Source organism: Oncorhynchus mykiss, chromosome 9, assembly GCF_057628025.1.
Source record: "Oncorhynchus mykiss isolate SJ-2025 chromosome 9, ASM5762802v1, whole genome shotgun sequence".
Classification (NCBI taxonomy): Eukaryota; Metazoa; Chordata; class Actinopteri; order Salmoniformes; family Salmonidae; genus Oncorhynchus; species Oncorhynchus mykiss.
The window spans coordinates 77167642-77183408 of record NC_143030.1 but is presented as its reverse complement, the minus strand read 5'-3'; the positions used below and the strand labels follow the sequence as shown (position 1 = coordinate 77183408).

General features: G+C 44.8%; 1 protein-coding gene across 1 annotated transcript; it reads right to left on the bottom strand.

The window, feature by feature from the left end:
* Positions 1-218: 218 nt before the first annotated feature.
* On the bottom strand, positions 219-12195 carry LOC110532807 (G protein-coupled receptor 61). Its single transcript, XM_036988934.2, has 3 exons — positions 11395-12195; positions 2619-3339; positions 219-2328 (listed from the first exon to the last, which is right to left on the bottom strand). Exons 2-3 carry the CDS (start codon positions 2686-2688, stop codon positions 821-823), a joined length of 1578 nt encoding a protein of 525 aa, XP_036844829.2. The 5' UTR covers positions 2689-3339; positions 11395-12195; the 3' UTR covers positions 219-820.
* Between the last annotated feature and the right edge of the window lie 3572 nt (positions 12196-15767).

Sequence of the window (15767 nt, the reverse complement as noted above, 5' to 3'; positions counted from 1 at the left end):
CTACTGTGTGTACTGTATATGTCTATAGGATTGTCATTTTACATTTGTCTAACTGGTTGTCTTAGGGTATTCTTTCAGACTTTGACAAAAATGATTTGTGCGATCCACACCAAAACAAAGATTGCTAATATGTGAGATGTTCTCCCACTCTTTCCCAGACCAAAATAATAATTCAGTACCAAAAAAGACATTGATTGACTGAAGGACACAGGGGAGGTAGACTGGCAGTAAATATATTTAATGTAAGGAGTTTTGGTCTTGATAGAAAATGGGTAGCAATGTCATCATACCAGGGTTAGGGTAAATTACAATTCCATTCAGTCAATTCAGGAACTAAACCTCATAGAAAAGCATGGAGGATTGATTGGAATTAAAATGTCTGTTTATTCCTGGAGTTTACTGAATTTAAATGGAATTTCCTCCAACCCTGTATCATACCTCCTAACCTTCCCGTAAAGGAACCCTGATTCTAGTGACAGAAGAATGAACATAGAGATTTAGACTGATAATAACAACATGATATCTTCAAAAGAAGATAGCAACTCTGTACATTAGAGTTGTAGTAGTAACTACTTACTATGTACACGTCATGTTCCATAATCACACTGTAGCAAATGTGGACACGACACCATCAAGTCCAGCATCAGATGGAATCCTCAGACATACTAAAGAACATTGGCATCTATCTGCCATTTCCACCATAGGACTCTACACCGGTGCTTGTTCTACAGACTAAGACTTTAGTGTTTCCACCTCTGAGGCCCCCCCCCCCCCCCCAAAAAAAAGGCCTACTGTACACATGAGTGGTGTCAGCTACAGCTCAGGCGCTGTCCAGCAATGTTCTGTGTACCCTGCAGCAGTTGTCTGCTAGGTTGATGTCATTGTTCAGATTCAGATGCTGCTGCTCCAAGAACTCAGAGGTCTCCTCGATAATCTGTCCAGGGATGTGGAAGTCAACAGGCGTGTGTTCCTGGACCAGCGTGTTCTCCTGACAAGGTCCATCTTGAAGAGGGCCCCTCTCCCCCGCCTCCTCCAGCTCCTCTGGCCTGCTAGCCCTGCTGTGTGCCTGAGATTCGCAGGGCTCCAGATTGCACCCTGTCCCCTGGAGGAACTGGAGGAAGTTCTCCTCGATGGAGGCCTCTCGGCTGGCCAGCTGATCCCCGTTGCCCGGCCCCGCCCGCTTAAAGATACAGGCCAGGCTTCGGCCCAGCTCCGTGCGGATCTGCCTGTTCAGACAGCCGTAGAATAAGGGGTTAGAGGTGAAGCAGAAGTAACCGATCCAGGTCACGACTTCCTCCATCTGGTCCGAAGCCAGGGAGGCCGGGGGGGTGGAGACCAGGGCGGCATACAGGTGAAAGGAGAAGTAAGGCAGCCAGCAGCATAGGAACTGGCCTCCAACCGCCACCAGGACTGCCGCAGCTTTACCCCCGTTGAAGGTCCTCTGACTGGGGGTGCGGAGTGGAGGACATGGGCCCCCAGGGCCACCTCCGGGGCCTCCCAGGCTGGCAGCCATGGTGGATTGGCTGCTGAGGGACTCGGAGCGGTGAGGGCGGGGCCCAGGTGTGTCCATCCCGGTAGGTAAGGGGCCATGCTGCATGGCTGCCACCCTGGCTACTTTAAACATGTTACAGTACACAACAAGGATGATCAGCACTGGACACAGGAAGTAGACAAAGGTGAAGAAGAGCATGAATATTAACCGTGTGGTCCCTCCTCCTCCGGTCCAGTGTAGGGAGCAACGTCTCTGGCTTGGATGACTCGGGATCATGGGAGCCTCTAGTCCCCCTCCGAGTTCGACCACTACCCCCTGGCTCCCCTGGAAGACCCAGCCCAGGAGTGGCATTGCTGACGTTACAATAGCTTTGATCCAGATCCCGACCAACACCGTCACAACCACCCCCACGGTCATCTTGACCTCATGGCGCATGGGGTGGACAATATAATAGTACCTCTCCACGTTGATGGCAGAGATAGACAAGATGGCGGCACTGACCAGACCCACGCTAAGACAGAGGTAGCTCCGGCACAGTGCCTCGTCGTGCGCCAAAACCCGGTCCGGCAGCATGCCCAGAGGCATCAGAACCAGAGCCGCCAGCAGGTCAACCAGACACAGGTGGAACACGAAGGCGAACTTCCTCAGCTGCGGCGTCTTGGTGATGACAGCCATGACGGCTAGGTTGCCTACGACCGCTAAGAGGTCCATGAGAAGCATCACACACAGGGCCAGGGACTGGGCCAGGGGGGCTCTGCTGGCGCCAGTGTCCACGGGAAGACTCACTTTAGAGGCATTGGGGTGCAGCGAGGCTGGGAAGGCTGGGAGCCAGGGACCTGAATGAAATAATGAATGCATTGTATTACACACATTTAAAATACATATAGAGTTGCCTATAAATTCATACAAAATGATCAAAGCTCATGAACACATTAAAGTCCAAAGTACTGTCTTTAACCAAGTTAAGTTAAGTTAAAGTCAGTACTCAGGCAGCAAAATTAGGATAACTGTCCCCAAACTCACGGGTTTTCCAGAAATCCTGGTTTGAGGATTCCAGTTTTCCTGATTATTAATCTTCTAAAAGACAGAAAGTTAACAGAATTTTACAACCTTAGTTGGTACCGACCTGGAAGTCCGGAGAGAGAGGACTGGGAAGAGTTCCAGGGGGAAGTGGAACTGTCAACAGGAGGCTCCATGAGAGGATGAGAGAGAAGGAAGGAGTGAGACCAGGGAGACTCACAGGCCCATCACCCATCCTCCCCTGCTTCGGGCTGGTTGCTGAGGAACAGGGGGAATGGAGGGGTTTGGGGGGTGGGTTGGGGCTGAGGAACCGGGGGACCGGGGGGATTTGGGGGGTGGGTTGGGATGAGGAACCAGGGGAGTGGGGGGGGGGGGTGGGGGGGGGGGGTTTGGAGGTTGAGTTGGACCTGAGGAACCCGGGGGGGTTTGGGGGGTGGGTTGGGGCTGAGGAACCGGGGGACTGGGAGTGTTTGGGGGGTGGGTTGGGGCTAAGGAACCCGGGGACTGGTGGGTTTGGGGGGTGGGCTAGGGATGAGGAACAGAGGCTCAGGTGGCGGGGGTACTGTCTATCAGGGCAGGTAGAGCTGGACAGGTGGAGGTCTGGCAAAATCCCACTATCATTCTAGAGATGAAGTCTGGTCGTGCACCTGGTAACCAGACTAGATGGTGGAAGTCTGGACTGTGGATGAGATAGGCCTCCGGAGTGGTAGGAGAAGGCCTCACTCGATGACGATCCAGGTGAAGGTACAACACTTTATCTTTCTCCTCCCACAGAATGATGCATTCTTAATGATGTTGAGAGGTTTCTGGTTGGAGGGGGTTGGACTCTGAAACAAAAGAGAAGAAACATTACTGGTAAAAAAAAAATAGAGAAATAGGCATTTTAAATGCAGACATTAAAAAACACAGCTGTTATGAACTGCGAGGTAAAGCCTTTGTTGAAATCCACTATGTCTGCATCTGCACGAAGAAAGAGCTTCACTACAATAAAAGTTTTGAATGTGATTCACTTCACTGTTCTGACCTACTTCAGATAATGTCATTTAAACGTTACAAAGCTACGAATCAACATCAACAGCCTTCTAAGAAATCAAAGAGAAGGATTCTCCTACGAAGCAGGGGCAAAATACAACTTCCTCCTTTTCTGTTTGTACTTATAAAATGTAGAACAACGCTCAAATTCAAACACTTGAATTTAAAAACTTAAAAACTCACATTTTAACACTCGTTGTGTTATTGTAGATCGTGTATAACATATAGACATAAACATGTTATTATGACTGTCACTGTAGTAATCCTCATCTGGGGCAGCGGTTCATTTCACCCCTGTGTTTATAATTAGGCCACAGTCCTCATGTACAGTCACATATATACAGCCATTTCTTAATTTGTCCCATAATGTGACATCTGCGTTTTCCAGAGCTTGTTTTTCCAGAACAGCCAGCCCTGCCGGGGAGAAGCTAAAGACACGGAGGATGCAGTCCACCATATGTCTTCAGAGACAGAAAATACATAGTGTTAAGAGAATGTGTCAGCTGTGGTCATATAACTGAATTCATCATTTACAGTAATGTGAAATTAAGCAGAAATTATTAATGGTATCTGTAAAAGTATGAAATATAGAGAGATTACTGAGTCACTGCAGGGACAGGAGCATCTATCCATGGGAGTTTTGTGGATTCAAACTAGGCTATTTGGAAATGTCAGGCCACACTATCTAGTATCACAGAATCAGTAAGCAAATGTTTATGTACTATAAATACGAACTGTGTCATTCTGGGTTATTAAAGCTAATACTATTAAAGTGGGCCAAGGAGTAGTGAAACATGAAACATGGTGTTGTAATGCTAGTCTAGGAGGAGTAGCTGTAATGAAACATGGTGTTGTAATGCTAGTCTAGGGGAGTAGCTGTAATGAAACATGGTGTTGTAATGCTAGTCTAGGAGGAGTAGCTGTAATGAAACATGGTGTTGTAATGCTAGTCTAGGGGGAGTAGCTGTAATGAAACATGGTGTTGTAATGATAGTCTAAGGGGGAGTAGCTGTAATGAAACATGGTGTTGTAATGATAGTCTAGGAGGAGTAGCTGTAATGAAACATGGTGTTGTAATGCTAGTCTAGGGAGGAGTAGCTGTAATGAAACATGGTGTTGTAATGCTAGTCTAGGAGGAGTAGCTGTAATGAAACATGGTGTTGTAATGCTAGTCTAGGAGGAGTAGCTGTAATGAAACATGGTGTTGTAATGCTAGTCTAGGAGGAGTAGCTGTAATGAAACATGGTGTTGTAATGATAGTCTAGGAGGAGTAGCTGTAATGAAACATGGTGTTGTAATGATAGTCTAAGGGGAGTAGCTGTAATGAAACATGGTGTTGTAATGCTAGTCTAGGGAGGAGTAGCTGTAATGAAACATGGTGTTGTAATGCTAGTCTAGGAGGAGTAGCTGTAATGAAACATGGTGTTGTAATGATAGTCTAAGGGGAGTAGCTGTAATGAAACATGGTGTTGTAATGCTAGTCTAGGAGGAGTAGCTGTAATGAAACATGGTGTTGTAATGATAGTCTAGGAGGAGTAGCTGTAATGAAACATGGTGTTGTAATGCTAGTCTAGGAGGAGTAGCTGTAATGAAACATGGTGTTGTAATGCTAGTCTAGGGAGGAGTAGCTGTAATGAAACATGGTGTTGTAATGCTAGTCTAGGGGGAGTAGCTGTAATGAAACATGGTGTTGTAATGCTAGTCTAGGAGGAGTAGCTGTAATGAAACATGGTGTTGTAATGCTAGTCTAAGAGGAGTAGCTGTAATGAAACATGGTGTTGTAATGCTAGTCTAGAAGGAGTAGCTGTAATGAAACATGGTGTTGTAATGCTAGTCTAGGAGGAGTAGCTGTAATGAAACATGGTGTTGTAATGCTAGTCTAGGAGGAGTAGCTGTAATGAAACATGGTGTTGTAATGCTAGTCTAAGAGGAGTAGCTGTAATGAAACATGGTGTTGTAATGCTAGTCTAGGAGGAGTAGCTGTAATGAAACATGGTGTTGTAATGCTAGTCAAGGGGGAGTAGCTGTAATGAAACATGGTGTTGTAATGCTAGTCTAGGGGAGTAGCTGTAATGAAACATGGTGTTGTAATACTAGTCTATGAGGAGTAGCTGTAATGAAACATGGTGTTGTAATGCTAGTCTAGGGGGAGTAGCTGTAATGAAACATGGTGTTGTAATGCTAGTCTAGGGGGAGTAGCTGTAATGAAACGTGGTGTTGTAATGCTAGTCTAGGAGGAGTAGCTGTAATGAAACATGGTGTTGTAATGCTAGTCTAGGGGGAGTAGCTGTAATGAAACATGGTGTTGTAATGCTAGTCTAGGGGGAGTAGCTGTAATGAAACATGGTGTTGTAATGCTAGTCTAGGAGGAGTAGCTGTAATGAAACATGGTGTTGTAATGCTAGTCTAGGAGGAGTAGCTGTAATGAAACATGGTGTTGTAATGCTAGTCTAGGGGAGTAGCTGTAATGAAACATGGTGTTGTAATGCTAGTCTAGGAGGAGTAGCTGTAATGAAACATGGTGTTGTAATGCTAGTCTAGGAGGAGTAGCTGTAATGAAACATGGTGTTGTAATGCTAGTCTAGGAGGAGTAGTGTTGTGAAAGCCCTTTCTTTCTCTCCAGCCCTCTGAGGGTGTATCTGTGTTCTTATGTGTGTGTGCATGTGTGTGTGTGTGTGTGTGTGTGTGTGTGTGTGTGTGTGTGTGTGTGTGTGTGTGTGTGTGTGTGTGTGTGTGTGCAAAACCGTGAGGCCTGTTCTGATGTTTACTGTCAACCCCACTCACACCATCACACACACTGTCACAGTGATGGAACACACACAGCATCACGAGAAAGAAAACAACCAACCGCACAGGCTGTTGCTACTTGTTCACACCTGCATGTGCAATTCTTCCATGTCGCAAGTTGTGACGAACAAAAACTTTGTTTCACTCATACAGCTGATTCTTTGCCAGCTCGTCACCAATGGCCGCCACGCATTCACATCACGGACGAATCACTGACTGCGGATGTATCTCAATTGTCATAGGGCTCTTGTCGAAAGTAATACCTATACAGGGAACATGGTGCCATTTTGGTACACTATCTGACTTTTGCTCCTGGGGTCTTTGTGTCAGTATAACTTTCCACCGGATAATTTTGAAAACAATTAACGTGGTCTTTCTTAGCTGTGATGTCTTACTGTCGTCCAATGGATACGCAACCCCTCAGAGACACTATCCTATCAGCACAACCTATCAGCACAACCTATCAGCATAACCTATCAGCACAACCTATCAGCATAACCCATCAGCACAACCTATCAGCATAACCTATCAGCATAACCTATCAGCATAACCTATCAGCATCAATAGGTTTACAGCCTGTAAAAAACACAGGCTTCCTCAGAAAACGACACTATACGCTCTTATATCTATATTTTTTTAAATGTAAAAGTGCTTTCTTGATCCTTAAAGGGTTCTTCGGCTGTCCCGATAGGACAGGGATCATCGACTAAATTCAGCCGCGGGAAGATTTCTTCTTGAGTGGATGGTCAGGGGGCTGGAACATAATTACAAATAATTTGTAGACTGTAAAATTGATCGAAGGCCAATCCAGATATGACATTTGATTAAAACATAACAATTGCAAACCTTGCTTACATTTGTATACAATCACATACACTGAGTGTACAAAACATTGAGTTGCACCTCCCCCATTTGCCCTCAGAACAGTCTCAATTTGTCAGGGCATGGACTCTACAAGGTGTCTAAAGCGTTTCACAGGGATGCTGGCCCACGTTGACTCCAATGCTTCCCACAGTTGTGTCAAGTTGGTTGGATGTCCTCTGGGTGGTGGACCATTCTTGATGCACAAGGGAAACTGTTGAGCGTGAAAAACCCAGCAGCGTTGCAGTTCTTGACACAAACCGGTGCCTCTGGCACCTACTACCAAACCCCGTTCAACGACACTTAAATCTTTTGTCTTGCCCATTCACCCTCTGAATGGCACACATACACAATCCATGTCTCAATTGTCTCAAGGCTTAAAAATCATTATTTTACCTGTCTCCTCCCCTTAATCTACACTGAATGAAGTGAATTTAACACGTGAAATCAAGAAGGGATCATGGCTTCTCCTGGTTTCATCTGGTCAGTCTGGTCAGTTTATGTTATAGAAAGAGAGTGTATTGTACACTCAGTTTCACCTGGTCAGTCTATGTTATAGAAAGATAGTGTATTGTACACTCAGTTTCACCTGGTCAGTTTATGTTATAGAAAGAGAGTGTATTGTACACTCAGTTTCACCTGGTCAGTCTATGTTATAGAAAGAGAGTGTTTTGTACCCTCAGTTTCACGTGGTCAGTCTATGTCATAGAAAGAGAGTGTATTGTACACTCAGTTTCTATCTCTCTATTATGTGTGGGAATACATTGGAACAGGTCTCCTAAATTGAAATCACTTGGAGCTGATTTGCTGGTGTTTTTACAATCTTTTATGTCCAATACACACACACGCACACACACACACAAATGTTATTCAGAAAACTTGGCGGGCCAAATAGAATCACCCTTGGGCAAAAATGTCGGACCGCCAGTTGGAGAACCCTGCTTTAGGAGAACCCTTTAAGGAACCCTTTTAGGTTCCAGGTAGAACCCTTTTGAGTTCCATGTAAATACCCTTTTCACAGTGTTCTACATGGAACCCAAAATAGTTCTACCTAGTTTAAAAAAAAAAAAGTTAAATAAAAAAATGTAACAAAATAAATAAATAAAAAGGGTTCTACCTGGAACCAAAAAGGGTTCTACCTGGAACCAAAAAGGGTTCTCCTACAGCAGGGGTTTGTCCTGTGACCCCATTTTGATATAAAAAAAAATTGTGACCCCACCATGTGAAAAAAAGTTTTTTTTGGACTGATTTGTAATAATATTTCAATCTGAAGGAAGTATGGTTCGAAATGCATCAGCACCACGTCTCAGTGCAAGAGGCATCAATTACAGTCCCTGGTTTGAATACAGGCTGTATCACATCCGGCCGTGATTGGGAGTCCCACAGGGTGGAGCACAATTGGCCCAATCCTTGTTTCTAAAAGTCTTCACACTACTGAATTTAAAATGGTTAAAATTGTGATTGTGTATCACTGGCCTAAAACACAACATCCCATAATGTCAAAGTGGAATTATGTTTTTTGGTTGTCGTTTTACAAATAAATTACAAATAAAAGCTGAAATGTCTTGAGTCAATAAGTATTCAACTCCTTTGTTATTGCAAGTCTAAATAAGTCATAATAAATTGCATAGACTCACTCTGTGTGCCATTACAGTGTTTAACATGATTTTTGAATGACTACCTCATCTCTGTACACTACACATACAATTATCTGTAAGGTCCCTCAGTCGAAGCAGTGAATTTCAAAAAGATTCAAACACAAAGACAAGGGAGGTTTTTCAATGCCTTGTGCCTATTGGTAGATGGGTGAAAATGGGTAAAAAATAAAATAAAAAGCAGACATTGAATATCCCTTTGAGCGTAATTAAGTTATTAATTACACTTTGGATGGTGTACCAATACACCCAGTCACTACAAAGATACAGGTCTCCTTCCTAACTCAGTTGCCGGAGAGGAAGGAAACCGCTCAGGGATTTCATCATGAGGCCAATGGTGACTTTAAAACAGTTTATGGAGTTGAATGGCTTTGATAGGAGAAAACTGAGGATGGATCAACCACATTGTAGTCACTCCAGACACATACTGACCTAACTGACAGAGTGAAAACTAGGAAGCCTAAAACATATTTCAAAACATGCATCTTGTTTGAATCAAGACACTAAAGTAATAGTGCAAAACGTGGCTAATCTAATACAACACGTTATATATTATATACTGTATATCCTACACGTTCTATACATTATATATTTTCAAGCATAGAATTCTGAAAATAACGATTGAAAAATGTTGCAAAATCCAGGTGTCTAAAGCTCTTAAAGACTTAACCAGAAAGACTCACAGCTGTGACTGTTGCCAAAGGTGATACTAACATGTATTGACTCAGGGAGTTGAATACTTATCTAATCAAGATATGTTAGTGTTTTATTTTTCATAAAACATTTTACAAATCCACGTTGACATTACAGAGTATTTTGTGTCGATCAAACAAAAAGACAATTGAATCCATTTTAGTCCCACTCTGCAACACAACAAACATGAATACTTGTTGAAAGCATTGTATAGAATTAGCAATATAATTTAGTAAAATATGTTTTTTTTCTCTATACACAGCTTGTATTTTTACAGAACAGAATCTCCCATTTTTTTTTTATTATAATTTTTTTTTTACCCCTTTTTTCTCCCCAATTCCGTGGTATCCAATTGTTGTAGTAGCTACTATCTTGTCTCATCGCTACAACCCGAAGGTTGAAAGTCATGCGTCCTCCGATACACAGCCCAACCAAGCCGCACTGCTTCTTAACACAGCGCGCCTCCAACCCGGAAGTCAGCCGCACCAATGTGTCGGAGGCTACACCGTGCACCTGGCAACCTTGGTTAGCGGACACTGCGCCCGGCCCGCCACAGGAGTCGCTGGTGCGCGATGAGACAAGGACATCCCTACCGACCAAGCCCTCCCTAACCCGGACGACGCTAGGCCAGTTGTGCGTCGCCCGGTTGCGGCCGGTTACGACAGAGCCTGGGTGCGAACCCAGGGACTCTGATGGCACAGCTGGCGCTGCAGTACAGCGCCCTTAACCACTGCGCCACCCGGGAGGCCGAATCTCCCATTTTTAATAAGATCAGGAGTACTGTAAAATTAAAAGTTAAAATAGTCTTGAAACACTACCTCACTGTCCCAGCAAGGAGCTCCAAGCATTCATGTGAAAGAAATAAGAATTTGCCTTCAGGCCATGGCTAATTGAGAACCATATGACACTCCCATCGCATGACTATCTGTGTGTTTACTGCTAGAAGGAGAACTAAACAATAGTTGTTTATTGTTTTAGCAACAGCTCAGCTTGTTTGTCCATTGAGAGAGGTCTAAAAGTAAACTCTAGATGGTTTCACCATCCCAATGTAAATTTTTTTTTTTTTTTTTTATTTACCTTTATTTAACTAGGCAAGTCAGTTAAGAACAAATTCTTATTTTACAATGGCGGTCTACCACGGCCAAACTCTCCCCTAACTCAGACGACGCTGGGCCATTAAACATTTATTAAAAAATTTAACCAGGCAAGTCAGTTAAAGAACAAATTATTATTTACAATCACAGGCTACCGTGGAACAGTGGGGTTAACTGCCTTGTTCAGGGGGAGAACGACAGATTTTTACCTCATCGGCTCGGGATTCAATCCAGCAACCTTTCAGTTACTGACCCAATGCTCTAACCACTAGACTACCTGCCACCCCAAAAGGAATAGAGGTTTGAAAACCAAATGAGAACCATAGGTAGAATGTAGAGATGAATGTTAAAGTTGGATGCCCATAACATATTTATCTACCCTACTGTATAGATATATAAACGGTCCCTCAGCTAGCCAGCTAGAACTGCCCTGTCCAGCACCTTTACACCCCCCATGTCAACCTCCTCTCTCTGATCACACCTGACTCCTAATACAATATGTCCCACTCCAATTGTCTTCTTTTTGAACTTCTCCTGACCCCCTGCTCTCTCAGTGACTCCTCTGCCATGCACAGACAGATTCTAGCATTCAGTGGATATGTTGTTTGTCACAAGAGGAGAGGTAAGTAGCCTAGCGCTCAAGCACTGGTAAGTATAAATGTCGTCATGACCTATAGTCACGTTGTGATACAGACTCTACAGACTTAGTAGTGTGCAGACTTGTAAAAAAATAAAAAGCAGAGCGGTGAGAACAACATACCTTTAATAGTTAGTGTGGAGACGGGCTGCTCCTTCCTCTCCAGGTTCACTGTCTGCTTGGATGAGGGAAGTGGACCGATTTGGCTGGATCTCTCCCTCACACAAACACTCACTCACAGACTACAGCGCGTCAGAGAGAGAGGGAGAGATAGAGAGAGAGAGAGAGTAAGAGAGAGAGAGAGAGAGAGAGAGAGAGAGAGAGAGAGAGAGAGAAAGAAACAGACGTTCCTGTGTCTCTTCCTCACCTGGCTCTTTGATCTCATCTTTCCCTGCCTGACCCACCCACCCCCACAACACACACACACACTCCACTCCCCTCAGTTCTTGTCTTGTTCAGGTGTCCACGGCAGAGCAACAGCAGAATGGAAGAAAAAGCGAGAGCAGGACAGTGTGCTCCTCTCCTCTTGTTCTCCTGCTTTTGGTGCACAATGCAAACACACTTGCGCTCCACACACACACACACACACACACACACCACACCACACCACGCACACACACACACACACACACACACACACACACACACTCCACACCACACCACGCACACACACACACACACACACACACTCCACACCACACCACGCACACACACACACACACACACACACACACACACTCCACACCACACCACGCACACACACACACACACACACACACACACACACACACACACACACACACCACACCACACCACGCACACACACACACACACACACACACACACACACACACACACACACTCCACACCACACCACGCACACACACACACCACACACACACACACACACACACACACACACACACACACACACACACACACACACACACACACACACACTAACACACCAAACCACACCACACTCACACACATGCGCTCACTCCGGCATGCGTTCAGGGCTCAGGGTAACTGCAGAGCAGTGAGGCTGTGAGGGGTAGGGAGGCAGGCAGCACCCAGCCTCGGTGCTTCTCCGCTGGGTCTTAGTGCTCACATCCTGTTCTGGCTGGATGGATGACTGGCTCCTTCTAGATGTTTCCCTATCTCTCTCTATCTGCCTGAATGTCCAAAACAAACTCCTTGCCCCTAGCCCCTACCCACTACCCACCGGGCACAGACGTCAATTCAACATCTATTCCACACCAGTGTGTTCCCAGTGGGTAATGTCTTGCGTATATCTGAAAGGATGGGTGATTGATGATAGGAAGCAATATGGTCCAAATTCCACCCAGCCTATCAAAAGGCAAGGTTAATTAGTTTCCATATGGCTTCAACCTATCATTGAACCCTGTTTATACCTGGTGCTAACATGCACCTTTTGTCCTGATCTTGTCCACATTCTAATTATGCCCACATTTTCAGACAGGCGTAGAAGATTAAAATACACATTGTGATCAGATTGTGATCAGATCCTTCTGACCACCTCGGGATGTGGTCAGGCACGCATTGTGTCTGGTCATCAATCACCTGTAAACACATCTGGATGGTCAAACCATAGACTTACGGCTTCAGTAGTTGTCTTAAAGTAAATAAATTCACATGATTTTTGAAAGAATGTCTGTCACGTAATTTGACCAGCTGATCTGGTCACAATGCGGACACAGAATGAAGGATTTAGAGACATTTTAATACAACGTGAAGATGTGACAAACCTTGAGCAGATAGTGATTGGATCATATTGATCATATCACAAAACTCACATTTTAGCGCATGGTGTAAATAAAGCTATTGATACAGTATACATGAGAGGGTAGAGGAGAGAGGCTATAGGGGTTGAATTGGGATTATTGTGTTTGGTGGAGTTCCAAATAGCACCCTATTTCCTATGTAGTGCACTACCGTTGACCTGGGACAAAAGACAATGAAGGGAATAGGGAGTTTTTTGGGACACAGTCTTTTTCTCTAGCCTTAGTAAAGGTCACCTCAGAGCAACAAAAAAAAAATCACCTGTATGTTTCTCTTTTATCGCTCTCAATGGCTCTAATTCTCTCTCCATCGCCTTACGGGGGGGGGGGGGGCTTGTTGGCAAGATCTCTCCCGCTACTTCATTACAATCCCAGGAAAGCCCTCTGAAGAGCTCCCTGGTTCATTACAATCCCAGGAAAGCCCTCTGAAGATCTCCCTGGTTCATTACAATCCCAGGAAAGCCCTCTGAAGATCTCCCTGGTTCATTACAATCCCAGGAAAGCCCTCTGAAGATCTCCCTGGTTCATTACAATCCCAGGAAATCCCTCAGATGATCTCCTTGGTTCATTACAATCCCAGGAAAGCCCTCTGAAAATCTCCCTGGTTCATGATGAAGGGAGATTTAGTGATCTGATGGGGGGAGGATTAGTGATCTGATGGGGAGAGGATTAGGGATCTGATGGGGGAAGGATTAGGGATCTGATGGGGAGAGGGTTAGTGATCTGATGGGGGGAGGATTAGGGATCTGATGGGGGGAGGATTAGTGATCTGATGGGGAGAGGATTAGTGATCTGATGGGGGGAGGATTAGGGATCTGATGGGGAGAGGATTAGTGATCTGATGGGGGGAGGATTAGTGATCTGATGGGGGGAGGATTAGGGATCTGATGGGGAGAGGGTTAGTGATCTGATGGGGGGAGGATTAGGGATCTGATGGGGGGAGGATTAGGGATCTGATGGGGAGAGGATTAGTGATCTGATGGGGGGAGGATTAGGGATCTGATGGGGAGAGGGTTAGTGATCTGATGGGGGGAGGATTAGGGATCTGATGGGGGGAGGATTAGGGATCTGATGGGGGGAGGATTAGTGATCTGATGGGGGGAGGATTAGGGATCTGATGGGGGGAGGATTAGTGATCTGATGGGGGGAGGATTAGTGATCTGATGGGGGGAGGATTAGTGATCTGATGGGGGGAGGATTAGTGATCTGATGGGGGGAGGATTAGTGATCTGATGGGGGGAGGATTAGTGATCTGATGGGGGGGAGGATTAGTGATCTGATGGGGAGAGGTTTAGGGATCTGATGGGGGGAGGATTATTGAACTGCTGGTGAGGCCAAAATGACAATGGTTAATGGTAATGAGATGAGATTATTGTTGACTAAACCCAGTACATAGCACATAGTCTACAGACCATAGTAGTAGATCAGCTACAGTACATACAGTGCCTTGCGAAAGTATTCGGCCCCCTTGAACTTTGCGACCTTTTGCCACATTTCAGGCTTCAAACATAAAGATATAAAACTGTATATTTTTGTGAAGAATCAACAACAAGTGGGACACAATCATGAAGTGGAACGACATTTATTGAATATTTCAAACTTTTTTAACAAATAAAAAACTGAAAAATTGGGCGTGCAAAATTATTCAGCCCCTTTACTTTCAGTGCAGCAAACTCTCTCCAGAAGTTCAGTGAGGATCTCTGAATGATCCAATGTTGACCTAAATGACTAATGATGATAAATACAATCCACCTGTGTGTAATCAAGTCTCCGTATAAATGCACCTGCACTGTGATAGTCTCAGAGGTCCGTTAAAAGCGCATAGAGCATCATGAAGAACAAGGAACACACTAGGCAGGTCCGAGATACTGTTGTGAAGAAGTTTAAAGCCGGATTTGGATACAAAAAGATTTCCCAAGCTTTAAACATCCCAAGGAGCACTGTGCAAGCGATAATATTGAAATGGAAGGAGTATCAGACCACTGCAAATCTACCAAGACCTGGCCGTCCCTCTAAACTTTCAGCTCATACAAGGAGAATACTGATCAGAGATGCAGCCAAGAGGCCCATGATCACTCTGGATGAACTGCAGAGATCTACAGCTGAGGTGGGAGACTCTGTCCATAGGACAACAATCAGTCGTATATTGCACAAATCTGGCCTTTATGGAAGAGTGGCAAGAAGAAAGCCATTTCTTAAAGATATCCATAAAAAGTGTTGTTTAAAGTTTGCCACAAGCCACCTGGGAGACACACCAAACATGTGGAAGAAGGTTTTCTGGTCAGATGAAACCAAAATTGAACTTTTTGGCAACAATGCAAAACGTTATGTTTGGCGTAAAAGCAACACAGCTCATCACCCTGAACACACCATGCCCACTGTCAAACATGGTGGTGGCAGCATCATGGTTTGGGCCTGCTTTTCTTCAGCAGGGACAGGGAAGATGGTTAAAATTGATGGGAAGATGGATGGAGCCAAATACAGGACCATTCTGGAAGAAAACCTGATGGAGTCTGCAAAAGACCTGAGACTGGGACGGAGATTTGTATTCCAACAAGACAATGATCCAAAACATAAAGCAAAATCTACAATGGAATGGTTCAAAAATAAACATATCCAGGTGTTAGAATGGCCAAGTCAAAGTCCAGACCTGAATCCAATCGAGAATCTGTGGAAAGAACTGAAAACTGCTGT

What these genes read in the sequence shown, in the direction of transcription:
- LOC110532807 (XM_036988934.2), bottom strand. Translation starts at nt 2,688, where the DNA reads ATGGAGCCTCCTGTTGACAGTTCCACTTCCCCCTGGAACTCTTCCCAG. An exon ending in CTCTCTCTCCGGACTTCCAG is followed by an intron (nt 2,329 to 2,618) that starts GTCGGTACCAAC and finishes TATTTCATTCAG; the next exon opens with GTCCCTGGCTCCCAGCCTTC.